Raw genomic sequence first — 24,266 nt, forward strand, 5'->3', positions numbered from 1 at the left:
CATTTTCTATAGAAAGATAATGTTTCCAAAATTATATATAGAAATAAAATTTTGACAAAATTTTCTACAGAAATAAAATTTTGACAGAATTTTTCATAGAAATAAAATTTTGACAAAATTTTTTATTATATTACATGTTAGCCTGATACCGAAACAGGCAATTGACGTCCAAATGCATTATATCTAATTATACAATTATTATTCGAGCTTTATGGACAGATATAGATTAAGGAACATGGTTAATAGAGCCATTGAAAAGAAAACGCCAGATAGATTTGTATTTTTATAGATTTGTATCTGGCGTTTTCTTTTCAATGGCTCTATTAACCATGTTCCTTAATCTATATCTGTCCATAAAGCTCGAATAATAATTGTATAATTAGATAAAATTTTTTATGGAAATAAAATTTTGAAAAAAAATTGTATAGAAAGAAATATTGACAAAATTTTCTATAGAAATAAAATTTTGACAAAACTTCTATTGAAATAGTAGTTGACAAAATTCGCTATAGAAATAAAATTTTGACAACAATTTCCATAGAAATAAAATTTTGACAAAATTTTCTATAAAAAAAAAATTGAGAAAATTTTCTATAGAAAGATAATGTTTACAAAATTTTCTATATAGAAATAAAATTTTGACAAAATTTTCTATAGAAATAAAATTTTTACAAAATTTTCTACAGAAATAAATTTTGTACAAAATTTTCTATAGAAATAAAATTTTGACAAAATTTTCTATGGAAATAAAATTTTGAAAATTTTTTTTATGGAAATAACATTTTGAAAAAAATTTCTATAGAAAGAAAATGTTGACAAAGGTTTCTATAAAAATAAAATTTTTAAAAAAACTTATATTGAAATAATAGTTGACAAAATTTTCTATAGGAATAAAATTTTGACAAAATTTTCTATAGAAATAAAATTTTGACAAAATTTTCTATAGAAATAAAATTTTGACAAAATTTTCTATAGAAATGAAATTTTGACAAAATTTTCTATAGAAGAAAAATTGACACAAATTGCTAAAGAAATAAAATTGTGACAAAATTGTTTCTAGAAATGAAATTTTGACAAATTTTTCTAAAGAAATAAAAACTTGACAAACTCCGTTATAGAAATAAAATTTTGAAAAAATTTTCTATAGAAATTAAATTTTGACAAAATTTTCTATAGAAATAAAATTTTAACAAAACTTTCTATAAAAATCAAATTTTGACAAAAATTTTCTATAGGAATAAAATTTTGTTAATTTTTTTTATGAAAATAAAATTTTGACAAAATTTTTTATGGAAATAAAGTTTTGATAAAATTTTCTATTGACATAAAATTTTTACAAAGAGGTGTCCCCAAGGCCGTAGCCAGAATTTTAATTCGGAGGGGGTTCAACTTTAAAAAAATATATTCATATAATCTCATGTGTAGAAAATTTTATTTATGCATAGGTATATATACAATATTTTTATAATATTAAATTGAGCCGACGGGCTTTTTGCAGCACATAAATCAATGACTTCTTCAGTCGGCACATTTATTCGGCGATGAACCGACATTAATGCCAATCCTTTGAGTCTACTCTCGCTAGTCGAATTTCTAAGATACGTCTTTAATCTCTTCTTTGTTGAAAATTAACGTACGGATGAGCACGTAGTAACTGCAGGGATGGAAAATGCAGTACTATAGTACTTTTTTCAAACCTTTTTCACCCCGGTCAGTACCGTAGTACGCCCGCGAATGATTTAGTACCTTTTGTGTAGACATTTTTGAGTCGATATCAGATTTATGGTACAATAGCTTTGACAAAATATTTTAATATTTTGAGAAAGTCTTTATCAACCTTGTTTGATAATAGTCTTTTACAACTGTGGCAAAACAGACATGTTCATGTGGGAAGAAAATCTCGATTTTGTAAAAGACATAGTCAAAAACAGGATTTTATTGAACTTCAAGAAAGTTTTAGTCTAAAAAAGAATGCGATTCTATATTATCGATTTTTTATTTCGGTAGAAAATTTTGTCAACCTTTTATTTCTATATAGAATTTTTGCAAAATTTTATTTTTATAGAAAATTTGTCAAAATTTTATTTCAATTGAAAATTTTGTCAAAATTTTATTTCAATTGAAAATTTTGTAAAAATTTTATTTCTATAGGAAATTTTTGCAAACTTTCATTTCTATAGAAAAAATTTTGCAAAATTTTTTTTCTATAGAATTTTTTTGCAAAATTTTATTTCTATAGAAAATTTTTGCAAAATTTTATTTCTATAGAAATTTTTTGCAAAATTTTATTTATATAGAAAATTTTGTAAAAATTTTATTTCTATAGGAAATTTTTGCAAAATTTTATTTCTATAGAAAAAATTTTGCAATTTTTTTTTCTATAGAATTTTTTTGCAAAATTTTATTTCTATAGAAAATTTTTGCAAAATTTTATTTATATAGAAAATTTTGTCAAAATTTTATTTTCTTTAAAATTCAGTCTCTTGACAATAATCTTCCAGTGAAATTGTTGTTGAAATTTAGTGAAAAGTACCTTTCCGCTCAAAAAATACCTTTTTTGTATTTTCTTAAAAATTTTATTTTCCATCCCTGAGTAACTGGCAAAGTGACCAAAATTTTTAAAAGAATATGCACGTTTGGAAATATCTCTTTATTGCTTCCATCGCTGAATTATACAGGTTCTTTTCGCAGGTTTTGCGCAATTTCATTTGCACATGTGTGTTTGGCTGTTTCATTGTTGTTGCTATGGCCAAACAAAGCGAGTCATGTTCACAAAAAGAACAACAAACACACATAAAAAGCAGAAATGCATTTTCCAAAAATGAAATTTGTAGTATGAGAACAAAAACAATTTGTTTTTTTTACGACCGTCGTTTGACGGGCTTTTCAACTAGTATTCTATGATTTGTGCAATTTTTATAGGTAAGCGGTTTTCAAAATAAAACCTCCAGCTTTTCTTCAACATCTTCGATAAGATTTTTCTATGCAGCTAAAAATATATATTTATTTATATAAAAATATTCATTCATTTCGGGGGCGGTTTGATCCCCCTCATCCCCCCCCCCCCTGAATACGGCCTTGGGTGTCCCCTTTTCCGACTAAGTTTTCTATAGAAATAAAATATTGACACAATTTTCTATAGAAATAAAATTTTGAAAAAAACTTTTCTATTGCAATAAAATTTGAAAAAATTTTCTATAGAAATAAAATTTTGACAAAAATTTCTTTAGAAATAAAATTTTGAAGCAAATTTCTTTGGAAATAAAAATTTGACAAAATTCGCTATAGAAATGAAATTTTGACAAAATTTTCTATAAAAATTAAATTTTCACAAAATTTGTTATAGAAAGAAAATTTTGATAAAGTTTTCTATAGAAATAAAATTTTGACAAAATTTTCTATAGAAAAATTTTCTATAGAAAGAAAGAAAGAAAGTTGACAAAATTTTCTATAGAAATAAAATTTTGTGTTTGTTGTGGATGTTGTTGACCTTTTTATTTTAATTTTTATGATTTTTTATCTCATAATCCCTGGTATAGGTCTATAAATTAAACTTGAAATTGTTGGTTTCTTGTTTTTTTTTATTTTCCGATATTTCGGTTGACTTCGTCAGAACCGTTTTCAAGGCTACAAATTACAAAATTGTACAAAAATTAATAACAAAATTCACAAAATAAAATCAAACTTTCTATTGTACTTTATATTTTCTCCGCTGTCTTCTTACCTCGCTGTCTGTTTTTCTACTGGTGATTACTTTCTCTTGTGTTTTTGTATCCTGTGCCGATATATTCTCGCACAGTTCTCAATATATTTCTTATAATTTATTCTCTCGTTAATTGGGGTGTTAATGATGTGTAACATCTCCAGAGTAAATCTTCGTCTGTAGTTGTTTTCCTTGCTTAGGATTTCTACGTCGTTTAAGTTAGGTTTGTGACCAGTCAAAGTACAGTGGGCCGCAAGTGCTGTTTTTTGTTTCATTGGCTTGTCTGTTGTTTTTAAATCCGATTTATGTGAAGACAATTTTGTTTTTAATTTTGTCATTGTTGTACCAATATATGTCTTTTGGCATAAGTTGGATTTGTCACCGTTGCATTTTATCTTATATACTACATTGTGTTGGTCTTCATTCTTAATTTTTGTTTTGGTTTTACTAAATAATCCGTTTACTGTATTCGTAGTTTTTAACGCGAGTTGGTATTTTTCTTTATTGTATATATTTGACTTGCACAGTCTCTCGGAGAAGTTTGGTATATACGTCACTGGTTTGTATAATTTTGAATCCTTATCATTAATCAAAAAAAAAAAATTGACAAAATTTTCTATAGAAATAAAATGTTGACGAAATTTTTTATGGAAATAAAATTTTGAAAAAAAAAAAATTTATGGAAATAAAATTTTGAAAAAATTTTCTATATAAAGTAAATGTTGACAAAATTTTCTATAGAAATAAGATTTTGAAGAAAAAATTATATTGAAATAATAGTTGAATAAATTCGCTATAGAAATAAAATTTTGACAAAATTTTCTATACAAATAAAATTTTGTCAAAATTCTATAGAAATAAAATTTTGACAAAATTTTCTATAGAAATAAAATTTTGACAAAATTTTCTATAGAAATAAAATTTTGACAAAATTTTCTATAGAAATAAAATTTTGACAAAATTTTCTATAGAAGAAAATTGACAAAAATTGCTAAAGGAATAAAATTTTGACAAAATTGTTTCTAGAAATGAAATTTTGACAAATTTTTCGTTATAGAAATAACATTTTGAAAAAATCTTCTATAGAAATAAAGTTTTGACAAAATTTTCTATAGAAATAAAATTTTGACAAAATTTTCTATAGAAATAAAATTTTGACAAAAATTTTCTATAGGAATAAACTTTTGACAAAATATTTTATGGAAATAAAATTTGGAAAAAATTTTCTATAGAAATAAAATTTTGAAAGAAAAAATTTTCTAGTGCAACAAAAGTTGACAAAATTCGCTACAGAAATACAAATTTGACAAAATTTTCTATAGAAATTAAATTTTGACAAAAATTTGTATGGAAATAAAAAATTGACAAACTTCGTTATAGAAATAAAATTTTGAAAAAATTTTCTATAGAAATTAAATTTTGACAAAATTTTCTATAGAGATAAAATTTTAACAAAATCTAATTTTGGCACAATTTTCTATGGGAGTAAAATTTTGTTAAAAATTTTTTATGAAAATAAAATTTTGACAAAATTTTTTATGGAAATAAAATTTTTACAAAGGGTTGTCCCCTTTTCCGACTAAATGTAAAAAATAAGGTAGCCCACATTAATTTCATAAACTCTAATCGCATCTCTGCCAAGTAAATCGGCAGAAGGATAGTTTTTGCACTGTGCTGAAAATAAGTCGGGAGGTCCACTCCCCTATCAAATATCGAAATATATAAGAAGAGGGGCTTGGTCCAGACGCCACCCCCAAGCTCCCCTGAACATTTCAAGTAAATCGGAGAACTTTGATCCAAAAATTCGGACAAAGGGTAGGTCCCTTCCCCCTTCTGAGGTACCACATATTAATTTCATAACCTCTACCCACGTCCTGTGCAAATTTCAAATAAATCGGAGAAGTTTAGTTTTTGCACTGTATTTAAAACATAGTCCAGCAAAGGGAAGGTCTCCTCCCCCCGCCAACTATCGCAAAAGAAAATATGGATCTTTGTCTAGACGCCACCTTCAGCTTTCCCTGAAAACTTCAAGCAAATCTATCACTGCGTCATTGATTTCGATCAAATCTGTCCTTCACTTTTCGTATCATTTCTGGTGTTGCTTCCATTTTTTTGACGCAATGCCAATATCATGTTAACGAGCAATGGTACCAGAAAAAAAAATGTTCACAATGCTGGAGCATTTTCAACAAAGACGAATTTAGAAATTCCGTTTGAATCGAAATAGAAATGAACATAAAGTTAGTCGTCGTTACAAAATCAAAAACATAAAAATCAATGGAAATCGGTGCTACTTTAGGTAGTGCCGAAATTCTACTCCATAGAAATGACGGAAAAACTATAAAATTTCTACTACCAAAATTCGCCTATTTTAATTGTCATTTTAATACTTCCAGGTTTATCATGTCGTTATGGCAAGAATCCATGGACTGAATGTGATACAAAGACCAATACACGCTCAAGAACGTTGACATTGAAAAAAGGAGATCCTGCCTGTGATCAAACACGAACTATTCAAAAGAAATGCAAGAAAGGTAAGTTTCAAATGGCAAAATTTTTAAAAGAATTCCAATGATTTTGAAATTTTAAATACTGTGACTAATGTAATGTACATATACATTGGCATGCCGAACAAAATCCTATTTCTCATATAATATTATAGACACACGGTGAAACTTATTTATTGATCGAAATGTGACCCTCTATATAGACACAGTTTTGGATATATTTTCTGCTTGTAGTGTCAAGGCGAAATAACCACAATAGTATGCCATGTAGCTCCATATTGAAGGAGAACATTGTCCAGATCAACAGCATCCAACTGCGACTATAAAAAAGGATTATCCATTTATTGATAGGGCAATTCATTCATTGTAGATATTGATCAAACCTTTTTCGAATAAGAATGAACCACAGTCATACGATGAGTATGCATGGAGACATCTCACCAATGTCTTGTATACCAGAAGGTCTCAATGGGGAAACTGTAGACCCTAAGGACTAAGTGAACGAACTGTAATCGAAATTTAGACGCGATAGTCTTCATTGAATGCCATAAGGTCTCAGTTGAGAAACTGAAGTCTCGAAGGTCTCAGTGAACGAACTGGTGACCTGATGGTCTTAGTGAGGTATCTGTAGACCCGATGGTCTCACTGGGAAAATTTAAGCCCAACAGTCTTATTGGGGAACTGTGAGTCTCAAACTCACAATGGCATCACTACAGAAAATGTAGGCCTGATGGTCTCAGTAGGGGAACTTTTCGTTAAATGTTCTGAGTGACAGAACTATATACCAGAAGGTCTTTAGTGAGGAAATTGTAGACCAGAAGTTCTCCGAGGGTAAACTGTAACCCGGGTGTGTTTGGGGTGAACTGGTGATCAGAAGGTCTCCATGGCAGAATTATAGACCCGGTGGTTTCTGTAAGAGAACTTGTGCCAGAAGGTCCAAGTCAGGTATTGTAGGTCTGATGGTGTCAATGGAAGAAAGTTCAAAATTTTCTTTCTATAGAAAATTTTGTCAAAGTTTTATTTCTGTAGAAAATTTTGTCAAAATTTTATTTCTATAGAAAATTTTCTCAAAATTTTATTTCTTTAGAAAATTTTCTCAAAATTTTATTTCTATAGCAAATTTTGTCAACATTTTTTTTCTATAGAAAATTTTGTCAAAATTTTATTTTCATAGAAAATTTTGTAAACATTTTATCTATATAGAAAATTTTGCCAAAATTTTATTTCTATAGAAAATTTTTGTCAAAATTTAATTTCGCATTAAAATTTTATCAAAATTTTATTTCTATAGAAAATTATGTCAAAATTATATTTCTACAGACAATTTTGTAAAAATTATATTTCTATAGAAAATTTTGTCAAAATTTTATTTCCATACAAAATTTTGTCAAAATATTATATCTATAGAATTTTTTTCCAAATTTTATTTCCATAGAAAATTTTCATAAATTTTTATTTCTATAGAAAATTTAGTCAAAGTTTTATTTCTGTAGAAAATTTTGTCAAAATTTTATTTCTATAGAAAATTTTCTCAAAATTTTATTTCTATAGAAAATTTTCTCAAAATTTTATTTCTATAGCAAATTTTGTCAACAATTTTTTTCTATAGAAAATTTTGTCAAAATTTTATTTCTATAGAAAATTTTGTCAAAATTTTATTTTTATAGAAAATTTTGTAAACATTTTATCTATATAGAAAATTTTGTCAAAATTTTATTTCTATAGAAAATTTTTGTCAAAATTTAATTTCGCATTAAAATTTTATCAAAATTATATTTCTATAGAAAATTTTGTCAAAATTATATTTGTACAGACAACTTTGTAAAAATTATATTTCTATAGAATATTTTGTCAAAATTTTATTTCCATACAAAATTTTGTCAAAATATTATTTCTATAGAATTTTTTTCCAAATTTTATTTCCATAGAAAATTTTCTTAAACTTTTATTTCTATAGAAAATTTTGTCAAAATTTTATTTCTGTAGAAAATTTTGTCAAAATTTTATTTCTATAGAAAATTTTCTCAAAATTTTATTTCTATAGAAAATTTTCTCAAAATTTTATTTCTATAGCAAATTTTGTCAACATTTTTTTTTCTATAGAAAATTTTGTCAAAATTTTATTTCTATAGAAAATTTTGTCAAAATTTAATTTCTATAGAAAATTTTGTCAAAATTATATTTCTACAGATAATTTTGTAAAAATTATATTTCTATAGAAAATTTTGTCAAAATTTTATTTCCACACAAAATTTTGTCAAAATATTATTGCTATAGAAAATTTTGTCAAAATTTTATTTCTCTAGAAAATTTAGTAAAAATGTTATTTCTATAGAAAATTTTGTCAAAATTTTATTTCTGTAGAAAATTTTGTCAAAATTTTATTTCTATAGAAAATTTTCTCAAAATTTTATTTCTATAGAAAAATTTCTCAAAATTTTATTTCTATAGCAAATTTTGTCAACATTTTTTTTCTATAGAAAATTTTGTCAAAATTTTATTTCTATAGAATTTTTTTTCCAAATTTTATTTCCATAGAAAATTTTGTCAAAATTTTATTTCTATAGAAAAGTTTCTCAAAATTTTATTTCTATAGAAAATTTTGTCAAAATTTTATATCTATAGAAAATTTTGTCAAAATTTTATTTCTATAGAATTTTTTTCCAAATTTTATTTCCATAGAAAATTTTGTCAAAATTTTATTTCTATAGAAAATTTTGTCAAAATTTTATTCCTATAGAAAATTTTGTCAAAATTTTATTTCTATAGCAAATTTTGTCAACATTTTATTTCTATAGAAAATTTTGTCGAAAATTTATTTCTATAGAAATTTTTCTCAAAATTTTATTTCTATAGAAAATTTTGTCAAAATTTTATTTCTATAGAAAAGTTTCTCAAAATTTTATTTCTATAGAAAATTTTGTCAAAATTTTATTTCTATAGAAAATTTTGTCAAAATTCTATTTCTATAGAAAATTTTGTCAAAATTTTCTTTCTATAGAAAATTTTGTCAAAATTTTCTTTCTATAGAAACTTTTGTCAAAATTTTCTTTCTATAGAAAATCTTGTCAAAATTTTATTTATTTAGATAATTTTGTCAAAATTTTATTTCTATAGAAAATTTTGTCAAAATTTTGTGTCTATTGAATTTTTCTCCAAATTTTATTTCCATAGAAAATTTTGTCAAAATTTTATTTCTATAGAAAATTTTGTAAAAATTTTATTTCTATAGAAAATTTTGTCAAAATTCATTATATATTAAAACAAACAGATTTCCCGACAATGTCCAATTGCCAATCAGTTAATTAAATAGGATTGACCAAAACTGTTCCATGAAAACTAAAAATGTGCCAATAACTAAAATAAAAGAATGAAAATTAAGGCGAATAAGCAAAATTAAGGGAATGAAGCTGTATGTTTTTATAACCATTTGCTCATGTTCGTCCTTTTGATTTTATAAGAATGGGAAGAGAAGAAATAATTTCTTGTAAATAACATCGTTTCAACTTTAAATGCTATTTTCTTAAGAACTGCTGATGATGATAATAATTGTTATATTCCATATTCGAAGAAAAACTACCATAATTATGGGTAATGATATTTAAGTCTATTAAAAAAGGACTTCCGGCATATTTTCACCATTTCCTTCAATCACGCAGATACACGCACCTACACACTCAAACAACACATTCGTATTCTGGAACCTTCCATAGTTATGGTCATCTCAAGCAATACAAACTTATTTCTTTTATTTTCAATAGTAAGGTAATTGCAAGGACCACCATATTTCACCTTTTGTCCTTAGATGTGTATGTGTATGTGCTCACGTGTATACAGACATCCTTTTGAATCCACTTTCTTTGTCAGCATCTCTTACAACTCAAACACCATTTGACCATTAAAATTTATCATTTCATAGCACTCTTCTTTCTTTTGCTTTCTTCTACTGTTGTTTTTTATTTCCGTTTGCTTCGTGCAATTATTTATATTTCTCCCTTGTTTTCCGTGTTGTTGGTTTCGTTAAGTTTTCAATTTTATTTTTCTCACCTCAAGCTGAGGGTTTTCTGTTGACGTGTTAAATTGTATTGTAGCCGTGACTGTAATGATGAAAAGTTCAAAGGATAGACAGTGCGGTGAATACCAACAATTACCAATGGTCAGCAAGAATATTCAACAATATAAAATAAAAGTCATAAAAATATTTTTAAACATAAAAGCAAAAACTTAAATGTGCGAAAGAAGGGAGGGATTTGGGAAATTCTCATCAGTGCACACGATTCTTATTACGGCGAATAAGGATTTCCGAATATATATTTTATAAAGGGTGATTTTTTAGCTCTAATATTTTAGGCAACACAGATTTAAACAGTTGACGCCCTCTTCGTGATTTGTTTCACTGTCAAAAATCTACAGATTGGTCTGTAATTTAACCACGACTAGTCTTAGAAAGGAATAATACTTGCAAGTTATTGAATTTTATTATCAAAATGAGTGCTATTTTTGAAAAACGTTCATCGCGCCTTTCTTCCGTTTTATGGTTAGTTTAATTGGCCCACTGAAGCGAATATTCGGTGCGACAAAATTTGGCACCAAATTTACATAGTCGGACTTTACACCACCAATACGCTTAGGTAGTGTTAGGTAGAGTGAAAGTTGGAGAATATATCGCAATGCACAATTTTTGCCAAATTTTATTTCGATAGAAAATTTTGTTAAAATTTTATTTATATAGAACAATATTGTAAAAATTTTCTTTCCATAGAATTTTTTTGTCAAATTGTTATTTCTATAGAAAATCGTTTCCAAATTTTATTTCTCTAAAAACGTGATGTCTCTCTAAGAAGAAGAAAATTTTATTTCTATAGAAAATTTTATTGCTATAGAAAATTTTGTCAAAATTTTATTTCTATAGAAAATTTTGTCAAAAATTTATTTCTATAGAAAAATTTGTCAAAATTTTATTTCTATAGAAATTTTTTCAAAATTTTATTTCTATAGAACATTGTGGCAAAATTTTATTTCTAAAGAAAATTTTGCCAAAATTTTATTTCTATAGAAAATTTTGTCAAAATTTCATTCCTATAGAAAATTTCATTTCTATAGAAAATTTTGTAAAAATTTTATTTCTTTAGAAAATTTTGTAAACATTTTATTTCTATAGAAAATTTTGTCAAAATTTTATTTCTATAGAATTTTTTTCAAAATTTTATTTCTATAGAAAATTTTGTCAAAATTTTATTTCTATAGAAAATTTTGTCAAATTTTATTTCTATAGAATATTTTGTCAAAATTGTATTTATATAGAAAATTTTGTCCAAATTTTTTTCTATAGAATTTTTTTCAAAATTTTATTTCTATAGAAATTTTGTCAAAATTTTATTTCTATAGAAAATTTTGTCAAAATTTTATTTCTATAGAAAATTTTGTCAAAATTTTATTTCTACAGAAAAGTTTGTCAAAATTTTATTTCTATAGAAAATTTTGTTTCTTTAGAAAATTTTGTCAAAATTTTATATTTATAAATAATCTTGTGAAGTTTATAGAAAATTTTGTCTAAAATTTATTTCTATAGAAAATTTTGTCAAAAATTTATTTCTATAAGAAATTTTGTCAACATTTCTATAGACATATTTTTACATTTAGAAAAATCTACCAAAACACAAAAAATTCTACTAATCTACAAACAGTAAATAGTCTACCTTTTTGGGTAGAATTCTACCAACTCTGGTGGCAACTACCAAATTAACAAAAAAAAAAACATTATTTTGAAAATTTTGTTTATTTCTATAGAAAATTTTGTCAAAATTTTATTTCTATAGAAAATTTTGTCAACATTTTATTTCTATAGAACATTTTTGTCAAAATTTTATTTCTATAGAAAATTTTGTCCAAATTTTATTTCTATAGAAAATTGTGTCAAAATTTTATTTCTATAGAAAATTTTGTCAAAATTTTATTTCTATAGAAAGTTTTGTCAAAATTTTATTTCTATAGAAAATTTTGTCAAAATTTTATTTCTATAGAAAATTTTGTCAAAATTTTATTTCTATAGAAATGTTTGTCAAAATTTTATTTCTATAGAAAATTTTGTCAAAATTTTATTTCTATAGAAAATTTTATTTATATAGAAAATTTTGCCAAAATTTTATTTCTATAGAAAATTTTGTCAAAATTTTATTTATATAGACAATTTTCTCCAAATTTTATTTCTATAGAAATTTTTTCAAAATTTTATTTCTATAGAAATTTTTTCAAAATTTTATTTCTATAGACAATTTTGTCAAAATTTTATTTCTATAGAAAATTTTGTCAAAATTGTATTTCTTTAGAAAATTTTGTCAAAATTTTATTTCTATAGAAAATCTTGTCAACATTTTATTTCTACAGCAAACTTTGTCAAAATTTTATTTCTATAGAAAATTTTGCCAAAATTTTATTTCTATAGAAAATTTTGTCAAAATTTTATTTATATAGAAAATTTTGTAAAAATGTTTTTTCTATCGAAAATTTTGTCAAAATTTTATTTCTGTAGAAAATTTTGTCAAAATTTTATTTCTATAGAAAATTTTCTCAAAATTTTATTTCTATAGAAAATTTTGTCAAAATTTTATTTCTATCGAAAATTTTGTAAACATTTTATTTATATAGAAAATTTTGTCAAAATTTTATTTCTTTAGATAATTTTGTCAAAATTTTATTTCTATAGAAAATTTTGTCAAAATTTTAATTTTATACAAATTTTGTCAAAATTTTATTTCTATAGAAATTTTTTCAAAATTTTATTTCTATAGAACATTGTGGCAAAATTTTATCTCTATAGAAAGTTTTGTCAAAATTTTATTTCTCTAGAACATTTTGTCAAAATTTTATTTCTATAGAAAATTTTGTCAAAATTTTATTTCTATAGAAAATTTTGTCAAAATTTTATTTCTATAGAACATTTTATCAAAATTTTATTTCTACAGAAAACTTTGTCAAAATTTTATTTCTATAGAAAATTTTGTCAAAATTTAATATTTATAAAAAATCTTGTGAAGTTTATAGAAAAGTTTGTCTAAAATTTATTTCTATAGAAAATTTGTCAACATTTTATTTCTATAGGAAATTTTGTCAACATTTCTATAGAAATATTTTTACATTCTACATATTTTTACATCTACCAAAACACCAAAAATTCTACTAATCTACAAACAGTAAATAATCTACCTTTTTGGGTAGAATTCTACCAACTATGGTGGCAACTACCAAATTAAAAAAAAAACATTATTTTGAAAATTTTGTCAAAATTTTATTTCTATAGAAAATTTTGTCAAAATTTTATTTCTATAGAAAATTTTGTCGTAAATTTTATTTCTATAGAAAATGTTGTCAAAATTTTATTTTTATAGAAAATTTTGTCAAAATTTTATTTCTATAGAAAATTTTGTCAACATTTAATATCTGTACAAAATTTTGTCAAGATTTTATTTCTATAACTAATTGATGTCCCCCTTTGTTCGAGAGTTATATATATCACAATCTACCAAATCGTCACAAATTTTACCACTCTACCACACAGTAAATAATCTACCAACTGTGGCAACTACCAATTTTAAAAGAAATCTTATTTTGAAAATTTTTCAACATTGTAGTTCTATAGAAAATTTTGTAAAAATTTATTTCCCTAAAAGTTTTTGTAAAATTTGTATTTATATAGAAAATTGTGTCGAAATTTTATTTCTGTAAAAAATTTTGTCAAAATGTTATTTCTATAGATTTTTTTCAAAATTTTCTCAATATAGAAATTTTTGTAAACATTGTATTTCTAAATATGGACAACTTTTGGCATGACTGTTAAATATCATATACTACACCAACGTACCAAATTTCAACCAGATTGGATGAATTTTGCTTCTCCAAAAGGCACCAGAGGTCAAGCCTGGGGATCGATTTATATGGCGGCTATATATAATTATGGACTGATATGAACCAATTCCTGCATGGTTGTTGGATACCATATACTAACATCACGTACCAAATTTCAACCGAATCGGATGAATTTTGCTCTTCCAAGGGGCTTCGGAGGTCAAATCTGGAGATCTGTTTATATGGGGACTATATATATTTATTGACCGATTTCGACCAATTTGTGCATGGTTGTTGGATACCATATACTAACATCACGTACCAAATTTCAACCGAATCGGTTGAAATTTGGTACGGATCGGATGAAATTTGCTTTTCAAATTTCAGCTGGATCGGATGAAATTTGCTTTTCTTAGAGGCTCCGCAAGTTAAATGGGGGATCGGTTTATATGGGGGCTATATGTAATTATGGACCGATGCGGACCAATTTTTGCATGGTTGTTAGAGAACATATACCAACACCATGTACCAAATATCAGCCGGATCGGATGAAATATGCTTCTCTTAGAGGCTCCACAAGCCAAATTTGGGGGTCCGTTTATATGGGGGCTATACGTAAAAGTGGACCGATATGGCCCATTTGCAATACCATCCGACCTACATCAATAACAACTACTTGTGCCAAGTTTCAAGTCGATAGCTTGTTTCGTTCGGAAGTTAGGGTGATTTCAACAGACGGACGAACGGACGGACATGCTCAGATCGACTCAGAATTTCACCACGACCCAGAATATATATACCACGGGAGCCACCGTGGCGCAATGGTTAGCATGCCCGCCTTGCATACATAAGGTCGTGGGTTCGATTCCTGCTTCGACCGAACACCACAAACTTTTTCAGCGGTGGATTATCCCACCTCAGTAATGCTGGTGACATTTCTGAGGGTTTCAAAGCTTCTCTAAGTGGTTTCACTGCAATGTGGAACGCCGTTCGGACTCGGCTATAAAAAGGAGGTCCCTTGTCATTGAGCTTAACATGGAATCGGGCAGCACTCGGTGATAAGAGAGAAGTTCACCAATGTGGTATCACAATGGACTGAATAGTCTAAGTGAGCCTGATACATCGGGCTGCCACCTAACCTAACCTAACCTATGGGGTCTTAGAGCAATATTTCGATGTGTTACAAACGGAATGACAAAGTTAATATACCCCCATCCTATGGTGGAGGGTATAAAAATGTACAGAAATAATTTTTTTTTTCAAATTTTCTATAGAAATAAAATTTTGCCAACATTTTCCATAGCAAAAAAGTTTGGCAAAATTTTCTAACGAAATAAAATTTTGCAAAACTTTTCTAAAGAAATAAAATTTTGGCAAAATTTTCTAAAGAAATAAAATTTTGGCAAAATTTTCATCCTAAACTTCAAAATAAGAGTTTTTAATTTAGTTCATTTTTGGTAAAAATTTCTGATTCAAATTTTGGTAGATTATCTATGGCACGAGTAGCGACAGTGATCACATTCCTGTTTATACCCACCGCCATAGAATGGTGACGGGAGTATAATAAGTTTGTATTCCGTTTGTAACACATCGAAATATCGATTTCAGACTATATAAAATATATATATTCTTGATCAGGGAGAATTTCTAAGACGATATAACCATGTCCGTATGTCTGTCCCCAAATAAAGTGACCTCCCGATTTGGGGTCTTGGGCTGCTAGAATCCGTAGTTATCCAATCCAGTTTGCCTGAAATTTGATATTTAGAGGTAATTTGGGACAATAAAGAGGTGTGCCAAAAATGGCGAGTATCGGTCCATGTTTTGTTATAGCCCCAATATAGACCGATCTCCCGATTTTACTTCTTGGGCTTCTAGAATCCGTAGTTTTTACCCAATTTGCCTGAAATTGGAAATCTAGAGGTGTGCCGAAAATGGTGAGTATCGGTCCATTTGTTGATATTAGCGAGACTGAAATTTCACTCAAACTCACGCACATTCACGAAGCAAAATGTTTATTCAGGCACGCACACGCACGATACATGTGCCAATCCCACGCACGATACATAGCCAATCCCACTCACGCACATTCACGAAATGAAAACCAGTACTCACGCACGAACTACTTTTAAAGACTCACGCTCATGCACGATTCACGTGATTCACGAAAAATTCACTAGACTCACGACATTTTCCAAAGGGAAATCAGCAAAGGTAACAATATTCAAAAATTCACGTGATTCACGACAAATTCACGACATTTTCCAAAGGGAAATCAGCAAAGGTAACAAAATTCAAAAATTCACGACAAATTCACGACACTCGCGACATTTTTCAAAGGGAAATCAGCAAAGGTAACAAAATTCAAAAATTCACGTGATTCACGACAATTTCACGACACTCACGACATTTTCCAAAGGGAAAGCAGCAAAGGTAACAAAATTCAAAAATTCACGTGATTCGCGACAAATTCACGAGACTTACGACATTTTCCAAACGGAAATCAGCAAAGGTAACAAAATTCAAAAATAGAATATACTTCGTGAGCTAAATAAATTTCAGTTGACATACGAGTATAAATTAAATCGTGATTTTTTTCGTGAGCGTGTTTTTTATTCACGCACATTCACGAACCAATTTTTTTTTCTCACGCACACTCACGCACGACATATTTATTTTAGTCCCATTCACGCACGAGAGTTGCTTTGGATTTTGTTCACGACTCACGTGATTCACGTGTGTCACGAGAATTTCGTTTCACGCCCACACCTCTAGTTGGTATAGCCCCCATATAGACCGATCTCCCGATTTTACTTCTTTTGCTTCTAGAAACCGTAGTTTTTATCCGCTTTGTATGAACTTGAAAATCTAGAGGTATTTTAGGACGGCAAATGGTTGTGCCGAAAATGGTGTGTATCGGTTCATGGTTTGGTATAGCCTCCATATAGTCCGATCTTCTGATTTAACTTCTTGGGCTTCTAGAAACGTATTTTCAATACGATTTGCCTGAAATTTGAAATCTAGAGGTATTTTATAACCACAAAAAGTTTTGCCGAAAATAGGGCCTATCCATGTTTTGGTTTAGTCCCCTATAGAATGATCTCCCGATTTTACTTCTTGGGTTTCTAGAAACCATAGTGTTTGTTCAATTTGCCTCTAATTTTTATCTGTCTGTATATCGACTGATTTCACTTCTTGAGAGTATAGAAGGCGCACTGATCATGAAAATTGCATGAAACTGAAAACAAAATTTCCAGATTTTATTTATTCTAATCATTTTAATAATGGGGGTAAAATTCTAGAGAGTTTGGATTTCAAATCAAGGCGTTATCTCATCATTTACCTGAACACCTACACGAGATGTTTGTGATTCCTCTAAAACTCAAACAAAAATGGTTGTTAAAAATCCAGAATCTGATCTAGTCTTCATAGGTAGAATCTTTACATTTATCTTCGGGAAGCGTACTGGTTGAACTGGACTGCATAGAAGAATATCTGTCTCCAAACCCCTCTGAAATTCTATATATTATCAAGTAACCTGATACGACAAAGAGGTTTCAAAGGAAACTATTATATTTGATTCATGGTGGTGGGTATTTAAGATTCGGCCCGGACGAACTTACTGTTGTATATACTTGTTTAATTCAAAATTGGATTTTTAAATTCGTTTAGCCTACTATGGTCATCATAAAATATCGACTAATCGGCTCTAACTGACATCAAAACGTCAATGGAAAAATTTAAAATAAATTTTGAAGATTAAAAAAATTATATTTTTGAGTTTTGGATTTAAAAAAAAAAACAAGTATAAACGGCCGTAAGTTCGGCCAGGCCGAATCTTATGTACCCTCCACCATGGATTGCGTAGAAACTTCTACGAAAGACTGTTATACACAATCGAAATACTTGGGTTGTGGTATCTTAAATCGTCTTTTAAATTGTGAGTTAGTCCACACGTGGTATATATTAGACAAAAAGGTATGTAAGTCTACAAATAATTACGAATCGATATGTACTTTTGCACAGTACGTAGGGAGCCAGAATTGAAATATGGGGGTCACTTATATGGGGGCTATATACAATTATAAACTTGATATGGACCAATTTTTGTGTGATTGGTGATCGATTTATCTGAGGGCTATATATAACTATAGACCGTTATGGACTTAGTTAGGCATGGTTGTTACGGCCATATACTAGCACAATGTACCAAATATCAACTGACTCGGAGGAAATTTACTTCTCCAAGAGGCTCCAAAACCAAATCTCGGGATCGGTTTATATGGGGGCTATATATGATTATGGACTGATATGGACCACTTTTGGCATGGTTGTTAAATATCATATACGATCACCACGTACCAAATTTCAAGCAGATCGGATGAATTATGCTTCTCCAAAAGGCACAGGAGGTCAAATCTGGGAGTCGGTTTATATGGGGGCTATATATAATTATGGACTGATATGAACCAATTCATGCATGGTTGTTGGATACCATATACTAACATCACGTACCAAATTTCAACCGAATCCGATTAATTTTGCTCTTCCAAGGGGCTCCGGAGGTCAAATCTGGGGATCGGTTTATATGGGAGCTATATATAATTATTGACCGATGTAGACCAATTTTTGTATAGTTGTTAGAGACCATATACTAACATCACGTACCAAACGATTTCGACCAAATTTTGCATGGGTGTTTGAGGCCATATATTAACACCACGCACCAAATATCAACTGAATCAGATGAATTTTGGTCTTCCAAGAGGCTCCGGAGGTCAAATCTGAGGATCGGTCTATATGGAGGCTATATATAATTACGCACCGCTGTGGACCAGTTTTCGCATGGTCATTAGAGACCATATACTAACATCACGTACCAAATTTCAACCGAATCCGATGAATTTTGCTCTTCCAAGGGGCTCCGGAGGTCAAATCTGGCGATCGGTTTATATGGAGCTATATATAATTACGCACCGCTGTGGACCAATTTTCGCATGGTCATTAGAGACCATATACTAACACCATGTACCAAATTTCAGCCGGATAGGATGAAATTTGCTTCTCTTAGAGGCTCCGAAAGCCAAATCGGGACATCGGTTTATATGGGGCCTATATATAATTATGGACCGATGTGGACCCATTTTTACATGGTTGTTAGAGACCATATACTAACACCATGTACCAAATTTCAGCCGGATCGGATGAAATTTGCTTCTCTTAGAGACTCCGCAAAGCAAATCGGGAGATCGGTTTATATGGGAGCTATATATAATTATTGACCGATGTAGACCAATTTTTGTATAGTTGTTAGAGACCATATACTAACACCATGTACCAAATTTCAGATGGATCGGATGAAATTTTCTTCTCTTAGAGGCTCCGCAAGCCAAATCTGGGGATCGGTTTATATGGGGGCTATATATAATTATTGACCGATGTAGACCAATTTTTGTATAGTTGTTAGAGACCATATACTAACACCATGTACCAAATTTCAGACGGATCGGATGAAATTTTCTTCTCTTAGAGGCTCCGCAAGCCAAATCGGGGGATCGGTTTATATGTGGGCTATATATAATTATGGACCAATGTGGACCAATTTTTGCATGGTTGTTAAAGACCATATACTAACACAATGTACCAAAATTCAGCCGGATCAGATGAAATTTGCTTTTCTTAGAGGCTCCGAAAGCCAAATCGGGGGATCGGTTTATATGGGGGCTATATATAATTATGGACCGCTATGGTCCAATTTTGGCATGGTTATTAGAGACCATATACTAACATCATGTACCAAATTTCAGACGGATCGGATGAAATTTTCTTCTCTTAGAGGCTCCGCAAGCCAAATCGGGGGATCGGTTTATATGGGGGCTATATATAATTATGGACCGCTGTGGTCCAATTATGGCATGGTTATTAGAGACCATATACCAACAACATGTACCAAATTTCAGCCGGATCTGATGAAATTTGCTTCTCGTAGAGGGTCTGCAAGCCAAATTTAGGGATCCGTTTATATGGGGGCTATACGTAAAAGTGCACCGATATGGTCCATTTGCAATACCATCCGACCTACATCAATAACAACTACTTGTGTCAAGTTTCAAGTCGATAGCTTGTTTCGTTCGGAAAGTTAGCGTGATTTCAACAGACGGACGGACGGACATGCTCAGATCGATTCAGAATTTCATCACGACCTAGAATATATATACTTTATGGGGTCTTAGAGCAATATTTCGATGTGTTACAAACGGAATGACAATGTTAATATACCCCTCATCCTATGGTGGAGGGTATACAAAAATATCCCTCTCTCGTATTTAATTCAGAACAATTCTACAAGATAGCAATTTTCATAGCTTTTCCTTTTGAATCTGAAAACCCATCTCCGTGTTACACAAAAACCGTTTCTATATACCCATATCTTAGACAGGACTGTGAAGACTACCGTAGTTGTATGACTGCAAACAATAGTTCCCATGTACATGACCAAATTTCTTTTTGTAGTAATTTTCATATACCCAACTACATCTACAACTACAACGGCGTACACACCACTACACTTGTCCTAGCACATCGTACAAATTGCCCATGTTGCGGTTTAACCACACCTATTTAGGAAGTCCGTGTACAAAGCGAGTACGCGCGTGAGCCCAAACTACATGGCCATACACATTTCCGTAGCTTTGCCGTGTTTCCGATTCCATTTCCTATTTCAGCGAGTTATTCAAGTTATATTCACTAGAAAATTGCTTAGCATTTAGAGAATTTTTATGGGGATTATTTTTTTTTTCTTTTTTGTTTATTATTGTACTGACTGACTGGTAGAAAAGTAAATTTGGCTGTAAACGTGATTTTGGCTTTTGAATAGCCTTGACGAGAGATCAAGAGAGAGAGAGAGAGAGTGAGAGAGAAGCAATACATAAAGTTATACAATAGTTAAAGATTTATCGCATACAAAATACATTTGAAATATGACAGATAACGGATAAGCAAGAAGAATAAATGATGAAAGTTTTTCGGAAATGGAGCGATGAGGCGGATGGCCTGAAGAAATGAAAATTTTTTGGATGAATGATATTCAATAGAGTAAAAGTTGGAATTTGGAATTTCTGAGAATCATGCACAAATTACAAACAAGGCAGGGAAAATAGTGAGATGAAAGTAATTTAGAAGCGATTTATATCAAAGAGAACTTTAAAATGACTGACTGTTACAGAATTTTCAATAGAAATAAAATTTTGACAAAATTTCTATAGACATACAATTTTAGATAAAATTATTCTATAGAACTAATTTTGACAAAATTTTCTATAGAACTAAAATTTTGACAAAATTTTCTATAGAAAGGCAATTTTGAAAAAATTTTCAGTAGAAATAAAATGTTGACAAAATGTTCTATAGAAATACAATTTTTGACAAAATTATTCTATAGAAATAAAATGTTGAAAAAAAATCTAAAGAAATAAAATTTTGACAAAATTTTCTCTAGAAATATTTTAACAAAATTCTCTCCAGAAATATTTTAACAAAATTTTCTATAGAAATAAAAATTTGATAAATTTTTCTATAGAAATAAAAATTTTGACAAAATTTTGTATCGAATTAAAATCTTGACAAGATTTTCTATACAAAAATAAATTTTGACAAAGTTTTCTATAGAAATAAAATTTTGACAAAATCTTTTGTGAAAATAAAATTTTAACAAACATTACTATAGAAAAAAAATTTTCAAAAATTTTCTATAGAAAAACAAATTGTGACAAAATTTTCTACAGAAATAAAATTTTGAAAAAATTTTCTATAGAAATAACATTTAGAGAAAATTTTCTAGAGAAATGAAATTTTAACAAAATAAAAATGTAATAAAATTTTCCATAGTAATAATATTTTGACAAAATTTTTTATAGCTAGATAATATTCTGTCAAACAATTTCTATAGAAATATAATTTTGGCTAAATTTTCTATAGAAATAAAATTTTGACACAATTTTCTTTAGAAATAAAATTTTGATAATTTTTTCTCTAGAAATAAAAATTAGACAAAATTTTGTAGAGAAACAAACTTTTGACAAAATTTTCTATGGAAATAAAATTTTAACAAACTTTACTATAGAAACAAACAAAAAATTGTCAAAAATTTTCTATAGAAATAAAATTTTGTCAAAAATTTTCTATAGAAATAAAATTTTGTAAAAGATGTTCTATAGAAATAAAAATTTGACAAAATTTTGCATAGAAATAAAATCTTGACAAAATTTTCTATAAAAAATAAATTTTGGCAAAATTTTCTATAGAAATAAAAGTTTGACAAAATTGTTTGTGGAAATAAAGTCTTAACAAACTTTATTTTAGAAAAAAATAAATGTTTGACGAAATTTTCTACAGAAATAAACTTTGACAGAATTTACTATAGAAATAAAATTTTGAGAAAATAAACATTTAATAAAATTTTGACACAGTTTTCTATAGAAATAAAATTTTGATAAATTTTTCTATAGAAATAAAAATTTTGACAAAATTTTGTATCGAAATAAAATCTTGACAAAGTTTTCTATACAAAAATAAGTTTTGACAAATGTTTTTCTAGAAATAAAATTTTGACAAATTTTTTTGTGGAAATAAAATTTTAACAAACTTTATTATAGAAAAAAAATTGTCAACAATTTTTTACAGAAGAACAAATTTGACAAAATTTTCTATAGAAATAAAATGTTGACAGAATTTTCTATAAAAATAAAATTTAGAGAAAATTTTCTAGAGAAATAAAATTTTGACAAAATAAAAATGTAATATAAATTTCCATAGAAATAATATTTAGACAAAATTTTCTATAGAAATAAAATTTTGACAAAATTTTCTATAGATATAAAATTTTGTCAAAAAATTTCTATAGAAATATTATTTTGACTAAGTTTTCTATAGAAATAAAATTTTGACACCATTTTCTTTAGAAATAAAATTTTGATAATTTTTTCTCTAGAAATAAAAATTAGACAAAGTTTTGTACAGAAACAAACTTTTTACAAAATTTTCTAAAGAAATAAAAGTGTGACAAAATTTTCTGTTGAAATAAAACTTTAACAAAACTTACTATAGAAACAAACAAAAAATTGTCAAAAATTTTCTATAGAAATAAAATTTTGTCAAAAATTTTCCATAAAAATATAATTGTTCTATAGAAATAAAATTTTTACAAAAGTTTGCATAGAAATAAAATCTTGACAAAATTTATAAAAAATCTATAAAAAATAAATTTTGGCAAAATTTTCTATAGAAAAAAATTTTTGACAAAATTGTTTGTGGAAGTAAAATTTTGACAAACGTTACTATAAAAAAAAGATTTGACAAAATTTTCTACAGAAATAAAATTTTGACAAAATTTTCTATAGAAATAAAATTTTGACCAAATATTCTATAGAAATAAAATTTAGACAAAATAAAAATTTATTAAAATTTTCTATGGAAATAATATTTTGACAAAATTTTCTATAGAAATAAAATTTTGACAAAATATTCAAAATTTTCTATAGAAATAAAATTTTTACAAACTTTTCTATAGAAAAAAATTTTTTTTTTGACAAAATTTTCTACAGAAATAAAATTTTGACAAAAATTTTCTATAGAAATAAAATTTTGACAAAATAAAAATTTATTAAAATTTTTTATGGAAATAATATTTTGACAAAATTTTCTATAGAAATAAAATTTTGACAAAGAAAAAAAAAAAGAAAAACAAAGAAAAAAAAAATTAATAAAATTAATAAAATTTTCTATGGAAATAATATTGTGACAAAATTTTTTTTAGAAATAAAATTTTGACAAAATATTCTATAGAAATAAAATTTTGTCAAAAATTTTCTATAGAAATATAATTGTGACTAAATTTTCTATAGAAATATAATTGTGACTAAATTTTCTATAGAAATATAATTTTGACTAAATAAAAATGTATTAAAATTTTCTATGGAAATAATATTTTGACAAAATTTTCTACAGAAATAAAATTTTGACAAAATACTCTATAGAAAAACAAGTATATACGGCCGTAAGTTCGGCCAGGCCGAAGCTTATGTACCCTCCATCATGGATTGCGTAGAAACTTCATCTAAACACTGCCATCCACAATCGAATTACTTAAGTTGCGGTAACGCTTGCCGATGGCAAGGTATCTTAAAACCTCCTAACACCATCTTCTAAATTGA

General features: G+C 27.5%; 1 protein-coding gene across 6 annotated transcripts in view; it reads left to right on the forward strand.

Moving 5' to 3' along the window:
• Positions 1-24,266, forward strand: part of miple1 (midkine and pleiotrophin 1) — a 138,151-nt gene that overhangs the window by 83,022 nt on the left and 30,863 nt on the right. For all 6 annotated transcript variants that reach the window (XM_075304667.1, XM_075304665.1, XM_075304662.1 and 3 more), the window contains one exon: positions 6,100-6,237. In XM_075304667.1, coding sequence (XP_075160782.1) covers positions 6,100-6,237 — 138 coding nt within the window. The remainder of the gene's footprint in view (positions 1-6,099; positions 6,238-24,266) is intronic.

The sequence above is a fragment of the Haematobia irritans genome, chromosome 4, assembly GCF_050003625.1.
Source record: "Haematobia irritans isolate KBUSLIRL chromosome 4, ASM5000362v1, whole genome shotgun sequence".
In the NCBI taxonomy this organism is placed as follows: domain Eukaryota; kingdom Metazoa; phylum Arthropoda; class Insecta; order Diptera; family Muscidae; genus Haematobia; species Haematobia irritans.